Here is a 22,662-nt window from a genome sequence, read left to right on the forward strand (position 1 = left end):
GGGTTCTGTGTGAGAGAACCTTACATCCAAACGTAAAATTTGAAATCCACTTTATCTGAAATAAAAGATGACCTTCAAATGTATTTTTTCTTCATGACTTCGTTAACATTGCTCTAGTAAACTGTTTTTCTTCCTTAAGCTAGAAAATTACACCCATGAGAACAAAAGTAGAAGCTGGTTTTCTTCCAGTTAACCATGAACACATACTACTTGTTATGCTCTCCTCAATTAGGAGGAAATGTGGACTTCTCTCAAAAAAAGCTTGAGACACAAGTCTTAACAAAAATTACTTTCAATGTTAAGTTTTAAAATAAAAAGAAAAAAAAAAGGAGAACTTGCTTCAGCAAACGTCAGTTACTGCAAACAGAGCAGTTTTTAAGTAACAAAGTTATCCTTGGAAATACTTCTGCATGCCACTGGCAGGTGTGGCATATCAATGCAAAAATACCGTATTTGGAAGCCACACTGACAAACATTGCTTACATTCACTAATCCAGTTCTCTGAAAATAAAAAGAAAAATTATCTTTTACATTCTTATATATTAATACAGCATTTAACTAGAAAAAAACCCCACCAAAGAAATCCAGAATAGTTGTTTTTAACTAGTAGATAATGGCTTTAGAAGTTATGCACATCACACACACAAAAAAGAATGAAATTAATTTTTGTTAAGTCAAAGTAGTGTCCAAGCGCAAAACTAGATTTATTTCTATATAAAGTGAAGCCAGTTTTCTTTTGTAAGCCACTTTTTAAAAATGCATTTTATTTAAACGGGACAGGTAAAGAAAACAATCAGTTGAGAAAAGAAACTTCTAAATTCAAGCCCATAGATGCTAACACTAACTGTAATCACTTACTTTGTTTCAATAATACCACAGGATTAATTATTTTGAGGGCTTTCTCTGAGGTCTTCGTATATCCTTTTCAATTTCTTTTCTGATTTGAAATTGTTTGTATCTTTCTGCCATTGCAATGAGCTCATTAGGAACTACCTGATAGGAAAGCAGCACAAGAACAAGGTTAGTTTTAAATAAATCTAAATTTTTAGACTCTGCTTTACAAAAATGCTATTGATTTTTGTGTTCCCAAACTTGACTTTGTTACTTATCTGGCTCCTGTCACTTCACAGGTTGTCTTCTCCGTAGGGATGCACAGAGAAATCTTTTTACATAAAATTATACTGCAATATACTGAAAAATAATCAGCACAGTGTTCCTGGATTTTCAATTACATACGTATGCTAGTATGACCATACCTGATGACAACATACAAGCAGCTAATTAAACCACTTATTTCAGATAGAAATTATCTTTCAGTGATAATGAACAGCTGGAAAAAATGTCCAATGCCACTAAAAGGTGATACTATACTATATATATTTGAATGTTACATTATTATGATTGATACTAAGTTCCTTTTGGAAATTTTAAGAGCCTCTGAAGAGAAACTTTGGTACTTAAAGAAAGCATTGCCATAGGAAGGGTTCTCACATGGAAAAAACAAGAGCTAAAAAAGACAAGAAAAGAAGGGCAGGAGAAAGCGGTCAGTTCTCCCACTACTGGGAGGTCACGAGAGCATCTTGCTAAGATGCACAGTGCTTTCTGGCATGTTTGTAATTACATGGAAAAGAAGGTGAATAGCATCATCAGCACACTTTTGTCACCTCAGAGTTACTCACGTTTGTAAGGACTGAGGCCAGATGCAAAGAATTACAGACAGACTTTATTCGGTTGAGTGACACTGATCACTGAATGAAAGTGAAAAAACATATACCATTCTTACAGATCACGGAACAAAGGCAGTGTCCAATCAAGTCTCCCTAAACCAGATCAGGCATAATGCAAACATTGATAATGCAGCCTGTACTGTCAGAAGAGGTTTTAGATCACTAATCTATCAAAACCAGCCTGCTTCAACAACCTGCTACAGCATGTAGGCATGCAGCAGATAGAAGAAACCCAGTCCAAAATCAGTTTCCTGATCAGAGAGCGAAGAGCAAGCTGCTGCGGTGCGTGTGAGCATGGTATTAACATAATTGCTCAGTCTCTGTGGTTTGCCCCTCCGCAAGTGGCACAAACACAGTGCAAACAGTACAGTACAAACAAATTTAAATACTGTTAAGTCTCCTTAGAAATGCCTAGACATGACAATGCCTGAACAGGTGAGGAATGCAGCCAGGTCAAAGGGCCTGCTGGAGCAGGAAGGTATATTCCTCCAGTTCTAACTTCTTTTGTCGGGCTTTTAATTCAGCAATGCTTGCCATTTGCTACCAGCAACTTCTCTTAAACCGGCATGAGCATCAGCTTGCTAGTATATATTATGTGCTGAATTGCTCTTATTGGTAAACAACTGCCCTGGCTGTCAGGAGTCCACAGAACAGGATGCCTACGGAATAGTCTATTCTGCCTAAGTTTAAGACACTGTTTAAAAATAAAGTGAAAAATGATGCCTCTCTCTAGCTGAAAGTTACTACAGACTTGTACCAACAGAAATAGAAGACACAGTTTTCCGTTGAAACACTGGATGATTTTCTTCCTCAGGATCAGATCAGATACTCTCCTACAGCATGAAACAGAATTTATTCCAACTAAAATTGCAACAACTTCTTGCAAGAGTGTTTTTTGAGCAGGCACAGAAAAAGTAGGAAGAAGCCAGGATATGGAACATAAAAAATATGTAAAAAAAATCTCATTGAGGTAATACCCAGCATCTACTGGTTTGTTGAGATTTTTACATGGACAATCTGTGTATCTGCTAAACATATAAGCTAGGTATCATAGTCCAAATGAGGAAACAAGAAAAGGATAAAGATGCCATAATTTGTAATACCAAGAAGAAGAGTGTTACATATAGAGATCAGTGTTTTTCCACCTGATTCCCTAATAAATCTGTCCATGCTTCTTCTTAAGCTTACACACAGACACACACAGAGCTCTCTAAAGATCCCTGCAGCATGATACAGAAGTCTTCCTGTTGTACCTGTTTTTCTTTAGGGAGATTATATGTATATTCAAAATAATGGAAAACATTGGAAAACAAATGCACCTTACTTGGTTTTGAAATTGAAGTATTCTGAACCTTCAGACCATGTTTTCAGTTGCTCTCCTTCCCTTTTACATGATGCTTTAAGACTGAATTAAAGATATTTTCATTGTCATGAGGAAAAAAACCCTGCCTGTATGGACTTTTCCCTTCTATCAGCTATAACTGAAAGTTTGAGAATAATGTTGTGTCTAACAGTTACCCTAGAATGTAAGGATTGAGAGATGCTCTTTTCTTGTTTGAGCTCAGAGACCGATTCCCAGTTGAACTATCACACATTAAAAAAGTTTGGGAACTTCACAGCAGGAGACAAGGCATGGATGGTAACGGCTGACTCAGAATACAGAACATGGCACCTCCAAGTTCTATTAAAGTGGCTTCAAAGTATCATTACTGGTTTTCTCTCTTACATTATCTGAATCAAAAAAACAAACAAAAACCCCCACCCCAAACAAAACCCCAAACCCTGCAACTTTAAGAAATTATTAGGAGACAACTTTTTCTTTTCTCCACCCCCCCACCCCCCCCTTTTCCTCCCTCAAAAGCATCTTATCAGGTTTGGAGTAAGCGGCATAACATTTTTCAAAGAAGAGTTGTAAAACAGAAGATTTACGTGAAGTTCTAACTCCGGGTTTAAAGACTGAATAAGTGTCCACAATAACAACCAGAGGTCCTAGGTAAAAGCATTTTAGTTTGTACTCAAACTCCCATCCCCCCAAATAAAAAAAAAAATTAAAATTTCAACTCAAGTCAGGGCATGAACTGGGGATTTACTATAAATCAGGCAAAGTACTGTTTCTTGTTACAGCAAGAAACAGCAACATAATTGTCTCTGGCTTCTCAGATATGGTAGCAAGGAAAAAATGTTTCTTTAAAATAAAGCAACAAATCACATTCCAGTCCTATTCCCCATACTATTTACAAACATCTGTAAGACAAGATAGCTTGGAGAAGTACATGCAGATACCACAACTGTCAGGTATAATAAATTGATAGATAGTTGAGCTTCTTCTGATATAAATTTTGTTAATATTTACACTGTTAAACAAGAACATTGGTACATGCGTCCAGAAGTGAAATACAAATGGAATAAAATACTATGAAATAAAATAGACCCTATTATTCCTCTGCAGGCCTCTCTCTGCATGTATGTTAGTTACTTTTTCTTTGGACGTGGAAGGCTTTGATTAAAGTTCCCAGTTCTTTTCTGGGACTCATTTGTAAGGTAAAATACAGCTAAGGGTATCCAGCACAAGAGAGACTTAAGTACCCATTTTTTGCCCGAGACACTACAAACACTCACCAAGAAAGGTCTAAGTATGCTTAGACCTTCATAACTGTTTCAGGTGTAACCCAGAACCAATATAAATCTTACCCAGTAAGACGTATTCTTACTTGGTTTGCTCTTTCCAGAATTTCAATCAGCTCAGATGCAACCCTCCAATCATTCTTAGTGACAAGCGTTACTGCCTCCCCAGTACGTCTAAACAAGGAATGAAGTAACTGTTGATCTTCAAAACAACTGCTGCTAGGCTTTTCCTACTGACCTATACAGTAATAAATTGTACTACAGGCAATATTATTGAACTGGTAGATAAAACTGGCTTGAGTATTTACTGTGCACACGACAGAAAGCAACTTTTCATAAAGATCAGTATATGGCAATTAACCTGAAATGGATCAAAGACACAACTAATTTAGACTTTTAGACAATAAACCTAGCATAAAGACAATATATTTAAGCATGAAGAGACATACATTCATATCATAATTAAAATAAACACATACATAAGAAAAATCACACTTGTGCCCACCTGGGAAAGCAGCATTCAAAAGTCCCAACACCAAACCACACCACCAGGATAGGCTGAAAACTTTGAATTTATGTATGTTTTTTCATTCTTAGAATTAGAATTCTTCCTCACATTGAATCAGCTTTCGAACATCCCTCATTCCCATCCACTTCAATGGAGTAACAGTAAAGTGGAAAACTTGTTTGCCCTAAATTTAACAATGAACTAATTTCAAAACATAAAGCAGTGTGTTATTATCTAAAACATACTTTGATAAGACTCTGGAGTCTTCACTCCCCCACTCCACATCATCTGTAGCTCTAGCATTTGACACCTATGCAGTGCATAAAGTAATGACAATATATTACTATTTTCTTGTAAACACTTACCCGGCTCTTCCAGTACGACCTACTCTATGAACATATTCTTCAATGTTGCGAGGGAAGTCAAAGTTAAAAACATGAGTAATATCATGCACATCAAGGCCACGGGACGCTAAGTCAGTAGCTACCAGTATTCTGACTTTGCCTAAAATAAGTACAACAGAGACAGAATGGGAGTTTATGGAATAAACAGAAAATATACCCCAGTCTATTGGTTTTCTAGTGTATAACGCACTTGTTCTTAACACATAAAGGAAAAATATGCTTGTTGCACGTCACACTGAGCTAACTTCAAATACAAGGTGGTAAGTAAGCACTCAAAATGTCATTTTACTATTATTTGTATTTCACAAGTAGAACAGCAGGGTGCAGAACCAAGAAACATTCCTAGCTGATACAAAGAGTCTGTGAAAAGAACAGAAAACTTCAACAACTATATTGTCAGTTGGTGTCATTATCATAAGACTACTTTTTGTTTTATTAGCATGCAGTCACATAATCCCAAAGTATAACCCTACTGCCATAATCAAGAGCAGACCTGTTTCACTGAAAGCACCATCATTTGACACTACATTTACCGTTCTGTAGACTAACAGAATATTGGCTTCTCCACAGTGTTTTAAAAAATAAAATAAGCCTTACTTTAAATTATTTAACTCTTAGACATTCCAAATTTTATTGAAGAGCAATCTCTTTGTTTGCTGGGTTTTTTTGTTTGTCAAATTAAAAAAGTAAAGATATCATTCAGAGCTCTTTGGTATTTTCATTTCTATGGTACTGAAGAGACATGGCACTTACAAATGGACAAAGTTCTGCACATGACAAGCTTTAAAAACCTGGGCTAAACAAACCAGTACTTAGGTACAAACACACCTTTCTTGAAGTCATCTAAAGCCTGTTCTCGATCACACTGTTCCCTGTTACCATGAAGTGACTGTACTGGAATTCCTTGCAGACCAAAGTTGCTTGCCAAGTCATCAGCTCTAGGATGAAATAAAACAAATGGTTCTTAAAAAGAGAGGGGGAAAAAAAAAAAAGTGCAGCATCTAGATTTAGATCCAAAAGATAATAATGTGACAACAAAAGCTAAATGTGTGCCTAAGGACAAAATCCCGCCTAGGTCAGCTGATATTTACAATAAAACAGCATGAAAGCAAGACTATTCCCCACATAAATGTTTGGTTTTATTTATTTATATAGAAGAGAAGTAACAGATGATTTTTGTATTGTTCACTCAAAAGGCTCATGTATAGTACAATGATCACCCCCCCGAACAGGTCTTGTATGCACCAGCTGAATATGAAAGTAAATAGTACATCACACTAAAGTATCCCCAAGAATCTTAACATCTACTTAACTATGTGAAATTGAGATTTACCACCACCACTAATATTAAAAAGGATACAAACTACCAGTTAGTCTGGAGGAATAACAACAGCAAACAAACAAAAATACTACTACTACAAGCACATTGTTGACAAGAGCTGTACACTTGGTAATTATTATGTGAACTAAGAAACTGTCCAGTATTTCTGTTAGAAACAATGAACAGATGTAATACTGAGAAGTGATTACATACGTAAGTTTTTTTCCCACAAAAATGATGACCTTATCTTTTGGCTTCATAGAGTCAATGAAATATTGCATGAAAGCTCTCTTTTCCTCCTCATCGATAACAATAACTCTCTGTTCTACCGTATTTACTGCCTGTTAAACAGCAAAAAGGGATGTTAATTAGAAACAGATTAAGATAGTATTTTTCTGTTAATTCACATATCACGTTATTACAAAACTAGTAATACGATACCATGAAAAACAATTTAAAACCCAAAATATATCAGTTTGGAGTTCAAACAATGCAAATTTATTTGTTTCCTAGTTGCTTTAGGAGAATAGTAAAAATTTATCTCTAAGCAGTTTGCCAAATCATATATTTGCAGAGATTTAGAGGGTACAGATTAGCAGACTAGTGAGGTGAAATAAATATTCCTAATATTAGTGAAAATCAGATTGAAATACTTTAATTTGTGTATATTTTATGTTAATCCAGAGCAAGTTGGAACAATGGCAGTCTTACTTGAAAGGACAAGCTTTTAAAGAAGATTCTGTAATCTGTTTGAAATTATCAGTTCTGTCCAATTCTTCCAACAACAGTTTGTTAATAAAAACTTTACTCCATTATATTTGAAGGTTGCCATAGAGTGTCTAAGGTATACTACGTAACTAGTACAAAAGTCTAGACATTCCCATGGCACTGCATCATAATCTTGTGGCAAGGGCTGAAGAATCAATCAAGTTCACAGAAAGAGTCTCTCTCCACATGGGAGCCCCCCCCGCCCCGAGGTCACTTCTTCAATTAAAAGAAGCTCCTGTAAAAGAGATGAATGCATTAAGACAAGAGAGCTGCAACAGCAGTTTATATCTTTCAAATTCTGATCCTCTCAACTACATCTACATATTAAAGTTTTGGACTTTAAAGACAGTTCTTGCTCTAACACATATGTTCCTGCTCTAGACAAGCGCTCTCCAGGAGTTCAGCAGAGAGCTTCCACTCTCTTTGAGAAAGCAGCAGTTAAGAAACACAGATCCAGATAAGCATCTGTACATATTAGGAAGAACACCTTCAGAAGGAAAAGTAAGGAACAAGAACTTGCGAACAGAAGGAAGGCTGAAAAAACAAAGGTTCAGACAAGAACACGTGGCACTGCTAAGTACAATATTCAAACTTCAATTTGATTGATACTTGCCAGTCATGATGTCTTATATTGAAGATCTAGGGCTTCAAGTTCTTATTACAGAAACATAAGAACGAAGTTCTTTTCTACTTTTTTTTTTTAGATCTTTCTAAACTTTTAGCAGTTTTAAAAGAATAATATGGAGCTGGTTTTTGACAGTTCGGATTGATTTTGAAGTTACATGCATTTACTTACATACAGTTACAAGCAAAGTATTTCCTGGTTTAACTGTAGGTTTTTCTCCAGAAGAAAAAAAAAAAAAAAAGAACAGAACAACTTACTGCTAAGTCAAGAGTGCCAATATATACAATCATAGGATTTTTCAAATAGGATTTCGCTAGGCGACGAACACCATCAGGCCAAGTAGCACTACACAGGAAGTGAGGAGGAAAACACACAAATGAGAATGGAGTGCAAAATCTTCTCCAATTCATTAATTTAATCACATTCTTCTTTCTTTCTTATACACCAGTGAAACACTTGAGTATGCACTAACAGTAGTGAGCTTGTATAACATTTAGAAATAATCTTAAGAAGTTGTTAGTAAACAGCACTCTAAGAGATAACTTTCTAGGTTAAAAGTACAGGCAATAGTTACGGAGCCTCTCTCATGAAGCCAAAAGTGAGTTTAGTAGTTCAATGATACCTAAAAAGCAAGCTTCTAGTCTGTTTATATCTCTAAAACAATAGCTCCAATGCAAAATATGCTAACAAAAATTATTGTTGGGATATTCCATTCTTAAGCTCCTAAAGCTGCATAATTTCAAAATTAATCCACGTAAAGACTAGTGCAGATACTGAACCGAAGGTTAAGGTACACGTTTGGTCCCACATGGAGAAGTGGAAGTTGGCATTTCCAATTGATATGGCAAATTCTAGCACTCCCAGGACACCTTCCTTTTTGGTAAAAACTCAATTGTTTTTATAGTTGATGCAAAACATCCGAAAAGGGGTAAGAAATTAAAATAGTCAAATCACTCATTAGGACTGACTAGACAGAATTAAAAAAACCTGATGCCATTTCCATTTAGGCTAGTAAAAGTCTTAATAAAAACCTGACACATCTGTTTTGAACTTAATTTGCTCAATAACCTTACGTTTACAGTGTTCATGTACTGAGCACTCTTATGTTCACATACCTTGTCATAACAGTTTGTCTGTCAGGCCGCACATCTATGAGGATCTTCATTATCTGAGGTTCAAATCCCATATCCAACATTCTGTCAGCCTCATCTAAAACCTGCTCAGAACAAGGTTAGTTATTTTGTCTAGTTCCTTAGATAAGGGTTTCAACAGGACATTACACAGCAGACCATTTTAATGGTAATAATTCTAATTGCAGAATCCACTCCATAATGTATTGCAAAACCTGTTCAACTTCTATTTCACCTCTTCACTTTCCTTGAAGCTTTTTCATTTAGTAATACATCTGCATGCAGAACAAGAAAATCCACAGCCCCTTTAAGAGTACTTAAAGTCAACGAAGAAGAAACAACAACTGTTTGTTTTAACAATATTTTGGCTGGTACCTAAAATTAAGCACAGAATTAAAAACCCAAAATAATACCAAAACTAACCAAACGTGGGGGGGTACCCCACACAACACACTTTCAGTAAGAAATGTTTAGTAATTTAAAGGGGAAAAAAAAAAATCTCATTTCTACCTTGTTAAGAGATCTCAAACCAGACTAAAATATCAGTTATCAATTTAGTTCCTCATTAGAAGTAGGAAAAAAGCCAGACTGTACATTCTGGCTCACACTAGGACACTGCAGAACTCCCAGAGCCCAAACTTGTTTCATCTGGTAAAAAAGCCAAAAGAGGACAAGTGAGCTGAAGTTCTGCGTACAACTATTTGGAACTGATCTTTTTTCGAAAATACAAGCACACCTGAGACTCTGAAAACATTCACACACAAAGGAAGAAGGCTGCCATCCAAGACTGATTTTTCTCCTTTAATTTTCAAATAGAGTTTTATATAAATCAAAGTTATATGGATCATGCTTTTAAGCATTGACATTTTCTAGTCACTTATGCGGAAACATAAGACTTCGATGATAATCCCTTTCTACTGTCCTGATTTTGCTGTTCCATTCTTTTCAGATTTTTTATTCTATTAAAGGTTTTTAGTACATTATCTATGTAAAACTCTGAAATAATAACAAACCATCAGCTGAGAGACAGACTACAGGAATTCTATTTCTTGATTTAATTCTCTTTGTTTTCAAAGGACTCATGGAGATTTCATTAACTACTTGGATTCTAATAAAATGGCAAGGCTGAAACATCACTAATTTTAAATAAAGAGTTGGTTACTATGCTCCTTTCAGCAGCAGAAACTTTCTAAGCTATTAAGCACACTGGTACTTCGCTGGAAAGGGAGAAAAAAAAGCATGTAAGTATGTGTATTAGATGGATCAGAGTAGTTGCAGTTTACTTTCCTTATTTCTCATAGCTGCTCAATAAAGAATAAAGGCTGTAGTAGATACAAGATAGATACTAGCACTATTTTTTCCAAACACCTCATAGCCAGGTCCTAGTTTATAAGCTAAATGTCCCCCAACTGACATAATCTTAGATTTCGTGTTATCCATACATATTTACTTGTTTGTTAATATTATTTATTTCAGTTCTATTTCTTGGGAAGAAATTCTTACAACACAGTTCTTCATGTGAAAGTTACTTTCTTTCCTCTGTTTTAAATTAGTTATTGGTAAGTTTTACACTATTCTTTTGTATCTGAAGAATAAAAGGACTACTCCAATCTACCTTCTATATCCTACGTATTTTTTTTAGTATACTCTTTCCCCTAAATGATTCCCACTTATTCATGCACAATTCCAATTTCCTTACTTCTGCTTTATGAGCATAAAGTCAAAAGAAAAAAGCACTCTGATTACTGATGAATGAATACCGCTTTACACTGAACACAGCAAAACGTAAAGCAATCTTCAAATGACGTATTGTAAACAATCAAAAGGACACATATAACAGAATTTCCCAGTCTTTCTTCTGAAATCTTGAAAAACAGCAGCCTATCTTGAATAAATGAGTTCCTAAAAATCTGAATAAAGACTGCAACTAACTTGATGCTTCTGTCAGGCAAGACAATGAAATCCCTGCCTCCAATTCACCTCCTCCAATTCACCAGTGTATATTAAAATATAATTAACTCTAACAGTGTTTGGTTTTTTGTTTGTTCGGGTTTTTTTTTTTTTAATAAAACAAACAATTGTATCCCAGTCTCTGACCTCGGAAGTTCTAATAAGAACTTGAGTCACTGGTAACCTTTAAAAGAAAAGGAAAAGACAACTTGGGAAAGGCATTTCATCCATTAATAACTGATCTTGACAAAATGAACTTTAAAACAGCAAACATTACTAATATGAGGTAACAATTTAGCATCTTTAAAACGCTTACTGTGCTAGATGCCTATTTTAATTTTTTCTAGGGAATATTCCACATCCGCAGTGCAATTATGGTAAGTATGAACCATCGCTCCAACATCAATCTCAATGTTAAGATTTATTGTAATTAAGATTTAAGAAGTTTTCATTAAACCTTATGTTCACACTAAGACAAGCATTTCCCAACTGGTGCATTACTCATTCCGTATCAGCTACTTGCCAAGTATGTTATGCTCTTCAAATTTATGAAGTTGTTCATTTGAAGATCATTCAGTCTGCCAGGAGTAGCAATAACAATATCCACACCTTTGGTAACCACGTCTATCTGTCCTTTTCGGTCCCCACCACCATATATGCAAATACTGAAAAATAAAATGTTTTATGGAAGCAGTGTATTAAGGTTCAACTAAAGTCAATCTTTTTCAAATAAATGCCACCACATTGATTCATTTTAAAAAGTATCATCTGGTATTACCAAGAGGAAGGAATACAGCAAGTGTGACTGATAGTACCACAGTAAATAATGGACAACACTGAATGATACTCCCTCAACAGTTCAGCAATAGCTTTTTGCTGAAATTGCAGTGGAAGTAATCATGAAAGGAAGGAAGATAGCTATTGAACTATCAGTATGTTTTGGGTTGTTCTGAAAATATTCACACCAAAAATAGATGAACATATCAAAGGATGCATGATTTTCTAAACAGTACCATCAAAAGTCAGATGTTTTTCTGTAAAAACAATCAATGCACTCGATAAGGTTATTAGGCTCACACACAAACTTAACACGCTCTGTAAAACTCCTTAGCATTTTTGGGAAGGAAGCAGAATGTACACTTCAAGTATTTCATGACTATGAGACTAATTCTGAATGCTACATGAAGTTACCAGAGAGCCCTGAAAGTAAGTTTTGGAGAACAGTAATGTCTGTTTAATAGCTTAAATGAAGACCTACACTCTCAGCAGATTTGTGGATGAAACCAAATTGGGGGAGCAGTTGATACACTAGAGGGCTAGGCTGTTAGCCAGAAGGACCACAAAAGGCTAGAGAAATGGGCTGACAGTAATCCGATGAAGTTTAACAGAAGCAAAAATGGGGATGGAATTACCCCATGGCTGAGGGCCAACGTGCTAAAAGATGGCTTTGCAGAAAAGACTTGGGTAGGCAAGAAACCGAACATTATTCAGCCGTGTAACCCCACAGAAAAAGCCAGCCGTGTACTATGGAGGAGGCAGCCAGCAGGTTGAGAGAACTCATTACGCCCCTTTATTCAGTACTTGTGAAACCATATACCTCAAGCACAATATCCAGTTTTTGTACCCCCCGCCCCTATTACAAGACAGACATATCCATACTGGAGTAAGTCCAGCAGGCAGCTGCCAAGATGGTCAAGAGGATGGAGTGCATGATGTGAGAAGCTGGTAATCAGGCTTGTTCAGCTTGAAGAGGAGACAGCTCAGGGAGATCTTACTGCTGTCTACAGCCACCTAACAGCAAGGTGCCAAGGTGACACAGCCAGACTCTTCTCAGCTGTCCACACAGAAGGACAAGAAGCAACAGACAAAGCAACAAAACAGAGAACTCCAACTATATAAAATAGATTTTCACTGTAAGAGTAGTCAAAACCAGGCATTCTAAAAACTGGGAAAATACAAACTCTGCATTTACTACCTTCCCCTCCCCTCTTAGCAAATGCAATTATTCTAGTAGGTGAATTAAGCCACAAGTGGTAGGAAAAAAAATTACTTAACAAGCAAGTAAGAAATAAGATTACCTTTTAATTCCTTTGTATGTGTACTTTGAACACTCTGCCTCTACTTGAAGTGCCAGTTCTCGAGTGGGAGCAAGGACTAACATTCCTGGCCCTCCACGCTGATCTTTGGATCTGCAATAAGCCATCTTTAGAATATGGGTATATAAGGCTAGGCACAGTCCATCACATCTGATATGAACATTTTTATACTGTTCTAGACTTTCTCAGCACACTGCTACTAACAGAATCTATAGTGACAAGTTCGGTACTTATTCCACCAGGTTTATAATTTTTTTGCAATTTAGGATTCATTATCTTTACTAGAAAACCATCACATGGGGGGTGGGGGGAAGTATCCACAGCTAAACAAGTCAGACGTGTGAGCAGTCCTTACATTGGTTGTGAAGTCAAGTGAATGAATCCAGGCATTAAGTATGCTAATGTCTTCCCGGTACCAGTCTGTGCTATACCAATAAGATCAATTCCTTGGAGTATGATTGGCCATGCCTGGGACTAACATAAAACAACAAATTCTTAAATGTACTTTTCTCTTAAGCTTCAGTTAAAGAGTCATCAAAATTTAAGAAGTACCTGAATTGGTGTAGGTTTCTGAAAACCAACTTTTCTTATATTGTCCATGATATCAGGATAATGCTCAAATACATCCTCAAATTTACAAACAGGATTGGGAATGCAGCGCTTTTCACCTTCTTTTAAGTCATCACAAATTATATTATTATTTTCTTTCCTGTATAGAATTAAAGAAGTGCAATTGATTTAAAGTCTCATTATCTGAAAAAGCAGAGCTAACACAAAAGACTGCCTTTCTGACTGTTTTTTTTTTAAATTCCTGGAACAACAAAAACCAAGTTCAGGCTCTTAAATGAGACTTATAACTATTCTTCTGACTTTTAAGAAAGCCTTACTACAGAAACACTTCTCCTGGAGGCTTCAATTACCATTCTTTCTTAAGAAAGACTAATTTGAAATTCTGTATTGATATTAATATGAACTGCAGTCCTGTCAGATCAGACTTCAATTATACTCTATTACAAATTACATAACTGTGACAAGTTTTTAAACCTAAAACCAACCTGGAACTCAGGAATGGACTAGACTTGGGGTTCAACAAGGCCAAGTGCAAGGTCCTGCATGTGGGCTGGCACAATCCCAAGCACAAATAAAGGCTGGGCAGAGAATGGATTGAGAGCAGCCCTGAGGAGAAGGACTTGGGGGTGTTGGTTGATGAGAAGCTCAACCATTAGCCAGCCATGTGCACACTTGCAGCCCAGAAAGCCAACCATATCCTGGGCTGCATCGAAAGAAGCGTGACCAGCAGGTCGAGGGAGGGGATTCTCCCCCTCTACTCTGCTCTCATGAGACCCCACCTGGAGTACTGTGTCCAGCTCTGGGGCCCCCAACATAAGAAGGACATGGACCTGTTGGAGCGAGTCCAGAGGAGGGCCACAAAGATGATCAGAGGGCTGGAGCACCTCTCCTATGAAGACAGGCTGAGAGCTGGAGTTGTTCAGCCTGGAGAAGAGAAGACTCCAGAGAGACCTTATAGCAGCCTTCCAGTACCTGAAGGGGGCCTACAAGAAAGCTGGAGAGGGACTTTTTACAAGGGCATGTAGTGACAGGACAAGGGGTGATGGCTTTAAACTGAAAGAGGGTAGCATTTAGATTAGACATTGGGAAGAAATTCTTCACCATGACACTGGAACAGGCTGCCCAGAGAAGCTGTGGATGGCCCCTCCCCGGAAGTGTTCAAGACCAGGCTGGATGGGGCTTTGAGCAACCTGGTCTAGTGGAAGCTGTCCCTGCCCATGGCAGGGCGGTTGAAACTAGGTGATCTTTAAGGTCCCTTCCAACCCAAACCATTCTACGATTCTTTGTTAAAATCCTATATTCTGACAAAAGCCTTCCTGAAATATTTTCAGAGCAGCTCCCTGGATGCTCTAGAAAACACAAACAGAACAGTTTAGAAAAAAGAATGTGGTCAGTAAGACAAGCTCCAAAAAAACCCAAACCACCCAAAAACCACCACCCAAAAAAGCAAACAAATGAAACCCAAAACACAACAACGCACACAAAAAGCTACATAAAAACTGAGGTTCTGAGGCTCCCCCCAGTTAAGAGGTATTCATATGCGTAAGTAGTTTATCTTCATTCCAGTCTTGTACTCTTCTGAAGATTCCATTCAGCAAATAGTTTTACTTCAAGCAGGCTGTGGGCTAGGAAAAGAACGGGTACTTCAACTTCTCCTCATGGTTAAAAAATTATTTTTTTTCAATTACTGTCTTCTTTTTGTTAAAGCAAACAGATTGGACGAAAAAGGAAACACATTCCTTTATCACACAAGTGCTATTTCTCAATGCATGTTCTGAGCCTACAGAACAATGTTCTGTTGCTCTTGACTACCTCTAACAATAACACGTACATATACTTTAAGGAAACAGGTGTCAATTTCATGCTTTGCTCACTGTGGCAAGGTTTCTCTGGTGGGCATGCAAGAGAATAAACAGACAGCATGCAAAAAGAAAAGTAATAAAAGGTAACTCTTAAAGAATGTTCACTAACTTCATTAGAACTACTGAAAAGGGTTGAAACTATTACCAGGGCCTGAACAGAATCACTTGAAACAGATGATCTGCTTTTCTTGCAAATTAATGATGTAGACTGCTGGATCAAAATGAATGGATACAGTTAACTGAGGCATGTACTCACCAGGATGTACTTGTAAAGACAAGATAGACAGATAGGAAGACGACAGTAATAGAGGTTGAAATTTGTTTTGAAGATGGTATTTGACTAAAATATATGAGAAAAAAATGGCAGCCAAGAGGTATTCAACATGCAAACAATAATATTTGGAAAGACCTAGAAAACACGAACATGCTGTCTCATGAAATGCAAAGAAACAGCCAAAAGCCAATGAACTGTCTTTATTTTTTTCCCTTCTGAAAGTCAACTAGATCAAATACTTTTAGAGAAGCAGATAATCCCTAAAGTTAATTTTCCAAGCAACTAATAATACCTCATCTGCCAGTTATTGTTTAATTCCTAAGAAAGAGTTCCTAAAGAAGATCTAAGTTGTTACAAGGCCCTAACATTAATGCTTCTGTCTCAGTATTTCATGTCCCACTTTCTGGGCTTTATACCTTAGCAGTTATTTTTGCCAAGCGGATGATTTCCTATGGAAATGATCTTACCGCCACAGTTTCACTTCTTCTTGTGACATAGATGCAGTCCTTGACGATTCTTTATAGAAGTTTTTCTCAATTGAAGGCAAGTCTTAAACAATCAGAAAAAGTAAACTTGAGTCAGTAAGAAATGCTACAGATTCAGGGTAAGTCTGCTAAAGCTTAAGATAGAAATCCCAAAACCCAGACTGTGCCTTGTGCTAGGAGACTAGTCAAAAGTGATGGAAGACTATTATTGTTCATGTAAAAGATGAAGGCTGAGACACTTAAGTATCTGCAAAAGAACCGCTTCCCCACATTTCAAGTTCTAAAGTAATTTCTACTAACCTATATGGTATAATATCTAACAATTCTCAGATTTTTGCTGCAGCCACATACAAAACAGTGTTTTCAAAGGGTGAAGTCAAAATACAAGTTGAATAGTAAGTTTAACTCTTCACACAGCAACTACAGTGTCCTCCATGATCATGCTGAGAAATGCTGACATGGTCATTTCACTACAAATACTTAACGAATTTGGACACTCAGATTCAGTCATCTCAAAGCAAAAATTAAAAAACATTTAAGCATTCAACAGATTTATCATATCAAGACAAGTACCATACAAAAAACATTAGAACTAACCTGCCCATTTCATAGCTTCATATTTAGCTTTGTTTTCTCGAAGAGAGGCCCAGTTAATCACTGATTTCTTTGGGTTATTTTCAGGCTTGATATTGTCCAAGGTTCTTCCTGCAGAGTTAGTACCAAATTGCTGCTGTTTGATGGAATCTGTTGGAGGGTGGGGGAGAACCCCCCCCTCAAAACAAACACCTTATTTTCCTTTTCTATTGTAAGGCCTCTTATGTGATTTTTGAATAGACGTGAAGCATTTAAATAGAAAACTCTTTCCTAGGTCTTAGCCCGAAACATCAGTAAAACCTGTACAAATCCAGTTATGATAAAAAAACAGAAGCATTTCAACATCTTTAGCTACTTAAAGAAAGTAATGACAGGTTCTGAAATGCTGCTCCTCCAGCTATGAATAAGGCTTGTTGCACAGCAGGCTTTTGAAAAGCTCGTGAACCCAGTAGATGATATGCAGACAGAAAGCTTTATTTTTTAACAGCTACAAGACAAAGGTTCACTTCTAAAGCATCCAACATCACCACAATAAGTCTGAGTGTAGTTACACTCTATACCTCTTTTTTGATGAGGTTAACGCTTCTGAGGAAAGAAAGGTTTCACACTGAAGATATAAATTGCAACACAATCATGTGTTAGTGGAAAAGCAGGAAACACGGGGAAAACACAGTCGCACATACTAAGGAAGCGTTAACCATTTCCAGCCTCTTGAATCATACTTGTCCACCTTCTGGGGCACTTCTAAAATCCAAACTCACAACCACTCCATTCCTTATTCTAATGCTGGAATACAACTCTCGGATCCCTTCTTCCTCATCAGTGTCTCAGATGAACAACTATGATGGATGTTGTATGTGCTCCCAACGACTTTTTGCACAGGCAAACAAGACGCATACCAATAACCTAAGCAGCATCTCAACATACAATCATTACTTATATATCCATGTAACAGACAAAGTTAACACAATAAAGCCTAGTAAAGTGAGGCATGATGTGCAACACCAAATCTTAAATGCTAACTTCCCATGAAAGTAGTAAGAAGTCAGCATCATCCATGCTATAATCAGTATGTTTGCTTTACAGCCTACATTTATAAAAGCTTATTGAATTTTAATACTGCACAGATACTACATTAAAACTTAAACTAGAACCAATGTTGTATTTTGGGGGAATCAGACTGACAATGCAAGAAACCAAGTAGTATAACATTCTGCATTCATTAAAATTGTTGAAAACACACAGGAATAGATTTTCACAGAAGTTTGGCAGTTTGAGGGGGGGAAACTGTTCACAGCTGAGAAAGGAGGATGTCTAGATATTTCTGTTTTAAGAAGGTATGCCATTGTCCAAGAACAAGGTGAAAGTTAACTCACTTCGGTAAAATACTAACAATATAAAAACACTCCAGCAAACTACCAAATACATGGAAAGACAATCCACAGTCTTTTTTTTTTCAGAAACACATTTCTTACCTTTCTCAGTCCCACCTCTAATGTAGTTTTGTCCAGATCTTGTAACAGCATCATCAATCAACATCTTGGCTTTATTTTGCACAGCAACGCTGCCAAAAATCTGGACTTCAGCTTCATAGGCTCCCTTTATAACCTATGTTCATAAAACCTTACTGAGTTTTTTAATACTACGAAGACAAACATTATGTAAGAATATATACTGAAAACAGTCCTTGATTTTCTTCTGAATTTGAACTTCTCAGGAAAAGGCCCTTTAATTCCCTATCTAAAAGAAAGGGAAATTAATGCATACTTAAGGAAAAAAAAATCAGTAAGCTTTTCTACTGTCACATACCAGTCAAGTTATACCCTGAATTCCACTTCCTTTTTACCAATTCTTGTAAAAGAGTAGAATTATTACAGCTATTGCAACACTCTTCAAGTTGCTGCAGTAACTCTGGTTTACATGGAAGCAAATTCAAGTATGTTCCAGACAGACTCCAGGCCTGGATGACGCACAGCACATGGTACCTTTATCCTGGAGCCCGAAGAATCCTCAAGTTCTCTTATTTTAGCTCCACCCCGACCTGTTATAAAGATACACTGCAGGCATTACAGAGATTTAGGCCAAACTGTCAAAAACTACACATGTAATTACTGTAATTACTTTGGTTGTGACCAAAACCTAAGATGTTCATATGAGTGCACGCATCCATAAATAAAAGAACTTGCGACAACAAACTGCTGGAAAATGCAGGTAACTTTTTTTGCAATTAACCAAACACAAAGTGCGTGTTGGGGGGCAAGGCACCCCAGTTGAAGAGATGGAGCAGCAAAACCAGCTCAAAAGAGAGCCACCCTTCCTCCATGTGACTAGAGAGGGGCTTCAGCCCACTTACACACTGCTGGCCGTGAGGAACAGACATCAACCCAACCACATTAGGGAGGAAAAGCTTAGCTACCCTGGCGAGTGGGAGAGCTCCACTCGTCAACCAGTACTCTGCAAAAGCATCCTGCCATCCCCAGGTGAGAAAGATGTTAGGGGATCATGAGGGGCTGGGGCCCTTTCACAGCCAGTGAGAAGGAAGCAGCGAGGCACCTCCTTGGGGCCCAGAGGGACAAGCAGGGGCCCACACGAACGAACCTCTCCGCGACCCGGGCCTCTCCTCCTCCCCCATCCATTTACCTCAGCGGGCCAAGCACCCCGGGGGGGGGGGGGGTGTGTGCAGCCGTTATTACCTATGAGAGCCCCAACCAGGGCACTATCGAGGTGGAAGGTGAGGGGGGCCGCAGCACCCCGAGCTTGGCCGGCGGCGGCTCGGGGCAGCCGCTCCCGTGCCGCCTCTCCCAGGCCGCGGGAGTCTGCCGCGCCTCGAGGCTCCCACTCCTGCCCTCCGAGGCTGGCCGCCGCCTCACACCGCCACTCAGCGCTCCTTCGTCCTCCGCCGCCCTCTACGGAGGCGCGGCTCTGCGAAGGGGTCGCCGGCGGCTGCCACAGACTCCCAGCGGCGGCGGCAGAAGATGACAGCCGACCCGGCGCGTCATCATCCTCGTCGCTGCTCGTGTCCCAGTCAGACATGGCGCCTCCTCCATCCGGCTCCGCGGCCCATGTGGCGAGCCTTGACGCGCCTTAGGCTAGGGGTGCGCTGATTGGCCAGGGCGGGCCTCTCTCTCAGCAGTGATTGGCTGGCTCGGCGAGGCCGCGCGGGGGTGGGAGAACCTACGGCCTCTCCTGCCAAGCCCGAGGCTGAGCTCGCGTTCGCGCCGCGTACCGGTGTTGGGGCCGGGCCCGCGCTCAGGCGCGCGCTGCGTGGCCGCTGGGTCCTGAGTCCTGCCTTCTCCTCTCTCCCTTCTCCCCTCTCCTCTGCCGGCCTCGGGGCTGCCCTGGGTGGGCTCCACTCTGGAGGAGGCGGTGTGTCAGGACGGGAGGGGCAAGAACTCGGCCCTGAACGTGTGGGAAGCCCCCGAAGTGGGGGCGGGGGGGCAGGCAGCCTCAGGGGCGGCTGGGGCGTGAGGGTGGCAGTGAGTAATTATGCTCGGTGTCTAGGCTCGTGTCATGCTGATACATTGTGGTATGACTTTAATAGGGAAGTCTTAATATTTAATTTCAGATTAAGCTTTAATGATGCTTTAATGAAGATTTTAATATGACTGAATGTACTAAAGCTGATACAGTATTGGAGACAATCACAGGATGGCTGAGGTTGAAGGGACCTCTGGAGGTCTTCTTGTCCAGCCCCTGCTCAAGCAGCGACACCAAGGGCCGGTTCCCCGGGACCGTGTCCAGGTGCCTTCTCAATGTCTCCCAAGGGTGGAGACTCCACAGCCTCCCTGGGCAACCTGTGCCAGCGCTCCATCACCATCACAGTGAAAAAATAGAAGAGAAACCCTAAGAAAAAGCTAACACCCCCCCTCCCCTTCATTTACACTGAAAATCTGCTAAATGAGGGTTTAAATCCTGCTTTTAGGCACGGTCCTGTACTCCCGTTGTACAGAGCTGAACAGTGAACATGTACGTATGTGTCTATGGTTGCACGTACTGCCTGTGCCTGGCTGTTGTAATCAGGAAAAACTTCACACTGCTGTCTTCTGACCCTTCCCTACTATCTCTATGTACCCATGAAGTAAAGACTGCCTGGTTTTACACAAGAAGAGTGCACATACATGTTTGCCTTTTTCCCTGTCCTGTGGTTTTTTTTAGGCAGAGCCCAGCAGTGTTCACGCAGCCTGTGGGTACAAACAGCTGACACGGAAAATCTGCTTTTCTGGAGACTGCATCTTTAAATTTCAGTATCTAAGATTACGTTCATCAGAGAGGCAGGGGGTCACCCGTGCATGGAAATACCTTGCTCTGATTCTGAAGCTTCCACAGAGGCAGTGACTTCACCGCAAGAACAGGCTCTCTATATTTAATACTTTACACTCAAATACTAAAGTTTATCTTCAGCAGGACTGCAGGAAGAGCAAAGTGGGGAAAGAAGGCTGTAGGTTTGGTGCAGTAGCATTCCAGAGCAACTTTCATGATCCGGTGCAGAGGAAGGGGCTTCACCTAGGCCTCAGGTTGAACTGAGGTAGCGGATGGGCCTTCCCTTAGGAATCTTGCTCCTCGCACAGGCTGCTGATTGCCGATCCTGAATCAATTCCCATTTATCTAACAGGGAAGGTAATAATAACTTCCAAACTCATTTTCACAGAGGTGCTGAAACATCTGAAGTTTAAGTAAACTCTGCTGTAAACAGTTACCAGAAATGGAACATATCGGACTCCTTTGTGCACGTTTTATTCTAGTAAACTACCTTTATGGTGTTTTGGTCCATTTAATAAAAAATTACAAAACTTCAAAAGGAAAACAATGAGCAACTTTAAATTTTTTTCTTGCCTGATATATGCTCACACTATACAATCTTTTATGTTAGGAAAAAACCTCAGTAAGCATGGTACTTTTCAAATCATTTTTATTAACAACAATATGGATTCAACTTTGTCAAGAAGTTACAATTAACATAGTAATGTACTGGCTAATGTCATTGCAGTGTCAGTGGAAGCAGCCTTCATGCTTTCTAAGCCTGTTACAAAACTGTCTTTTTCTCTTTAAAGAAGTAAAAAATACTTCCAATAGCAGGTGATATTGGATGTGTCTGGAATTGTCCTGTGTGTGGCCACAGCTGGATGAATGGCCACATTTGCGTCCAGATGAATGAACAGGAAAATATTACATGCTTCCACTGACGCTGCAGGGGACAATTGTTATTTCAAAAACCAATTAACCTTTTTGGACAGTGACAGCACTTTGTGTGATGTTGTAATCCATTTGAATTAAGTCTATTAACACACTTGAAAAAAAATGTGAAGCAGAAATATCTGGGGCAAATTCTTTTCTGACCTGTATTTCATTCAAACCTAATGAATCCAAAAGGATTGCATGATACATGAGTCAGGATAAAAGTTGGCCCAGAGAGGCAAGTTCATTCCCGGTATAGGTGGGTTCAGTTCCTCTAAGGTCAGTGGAACTGAGCCTGATAATCCCAATGGAGGCTGAACTTCACCCAGTTGGGCAGTAAATTCATTGAAGTCAGTGAAGCCATCCAAGGATGAATTTAGCCTCAGGTGTTTAAACCCTTTTTTCGTTCCTTTGCTGTTATATTTTCTTTTCCTGCTTACTCCTCTTTTCTGATTATTCTCCTTTTCTCTGTGCTTTTTAAAAATGTCCCTTCTCTTCTTCCCTTTTTACATCTATACTTTGTGCGTTATTTTTTACATAGTCAATGT

General features: G+C 39.0%; 1 protein-coding gene across 1 annotated transcript; it reads right to left on the minus strand.

Moving 5' to 3' along the window:
- Positions 1 to 885: 885 nt before the first annotated feature.
- Positions 886 to 19,972, minus strand: DDX43 (DEAD-box helicase 43). The gene is made up of 16 exons (XM_059835734.1): positions 19,633 to 19,972; positions 18,925 to 18,980; positions 18,415 to 18,547; positions 16,943 to 17,050; positions 16,328 to 16,409; positions 13,707 to 13,863; positions 13,510 to 13,628; positions 13,137 to 13,247; positions 11,582 to 11,723; positions 9,094 to 9,194; positions 8,236 to 8,323; positions 6,799 to 6,926; positions 6,093 to 6,202; positions 5,226 to 5,364; positions 4,439 to 4,526; positions 886 to 993 (listed from the first exon to the last, which is right to left on the minus strand). The coding sequence occupies exons 1-16, from the start codon at positions 19,970 to 19,972 to the stop codon at positions 886 to 888; spliced, it is 2,010 nt and encodes a 669-aa protein (XP_059691717.1).
- Positions 19,973 to 22,662: the final 2,690 nt, after the last annotated feature.

The sequence above is a fragment of the Gavia stellata genome, chromosome 2, assembly GCF_030936135.1.
Source record: "Gavia stellata isolate bGavSte3 chromosome 2, bGavSte3.hap2, whole genome shotgun sequence".
NCBI lineage: Eukaryota > Metazoa > Chordata > Aves > Gaviiformes > Gaviidae > Gavia > Gavia stellata.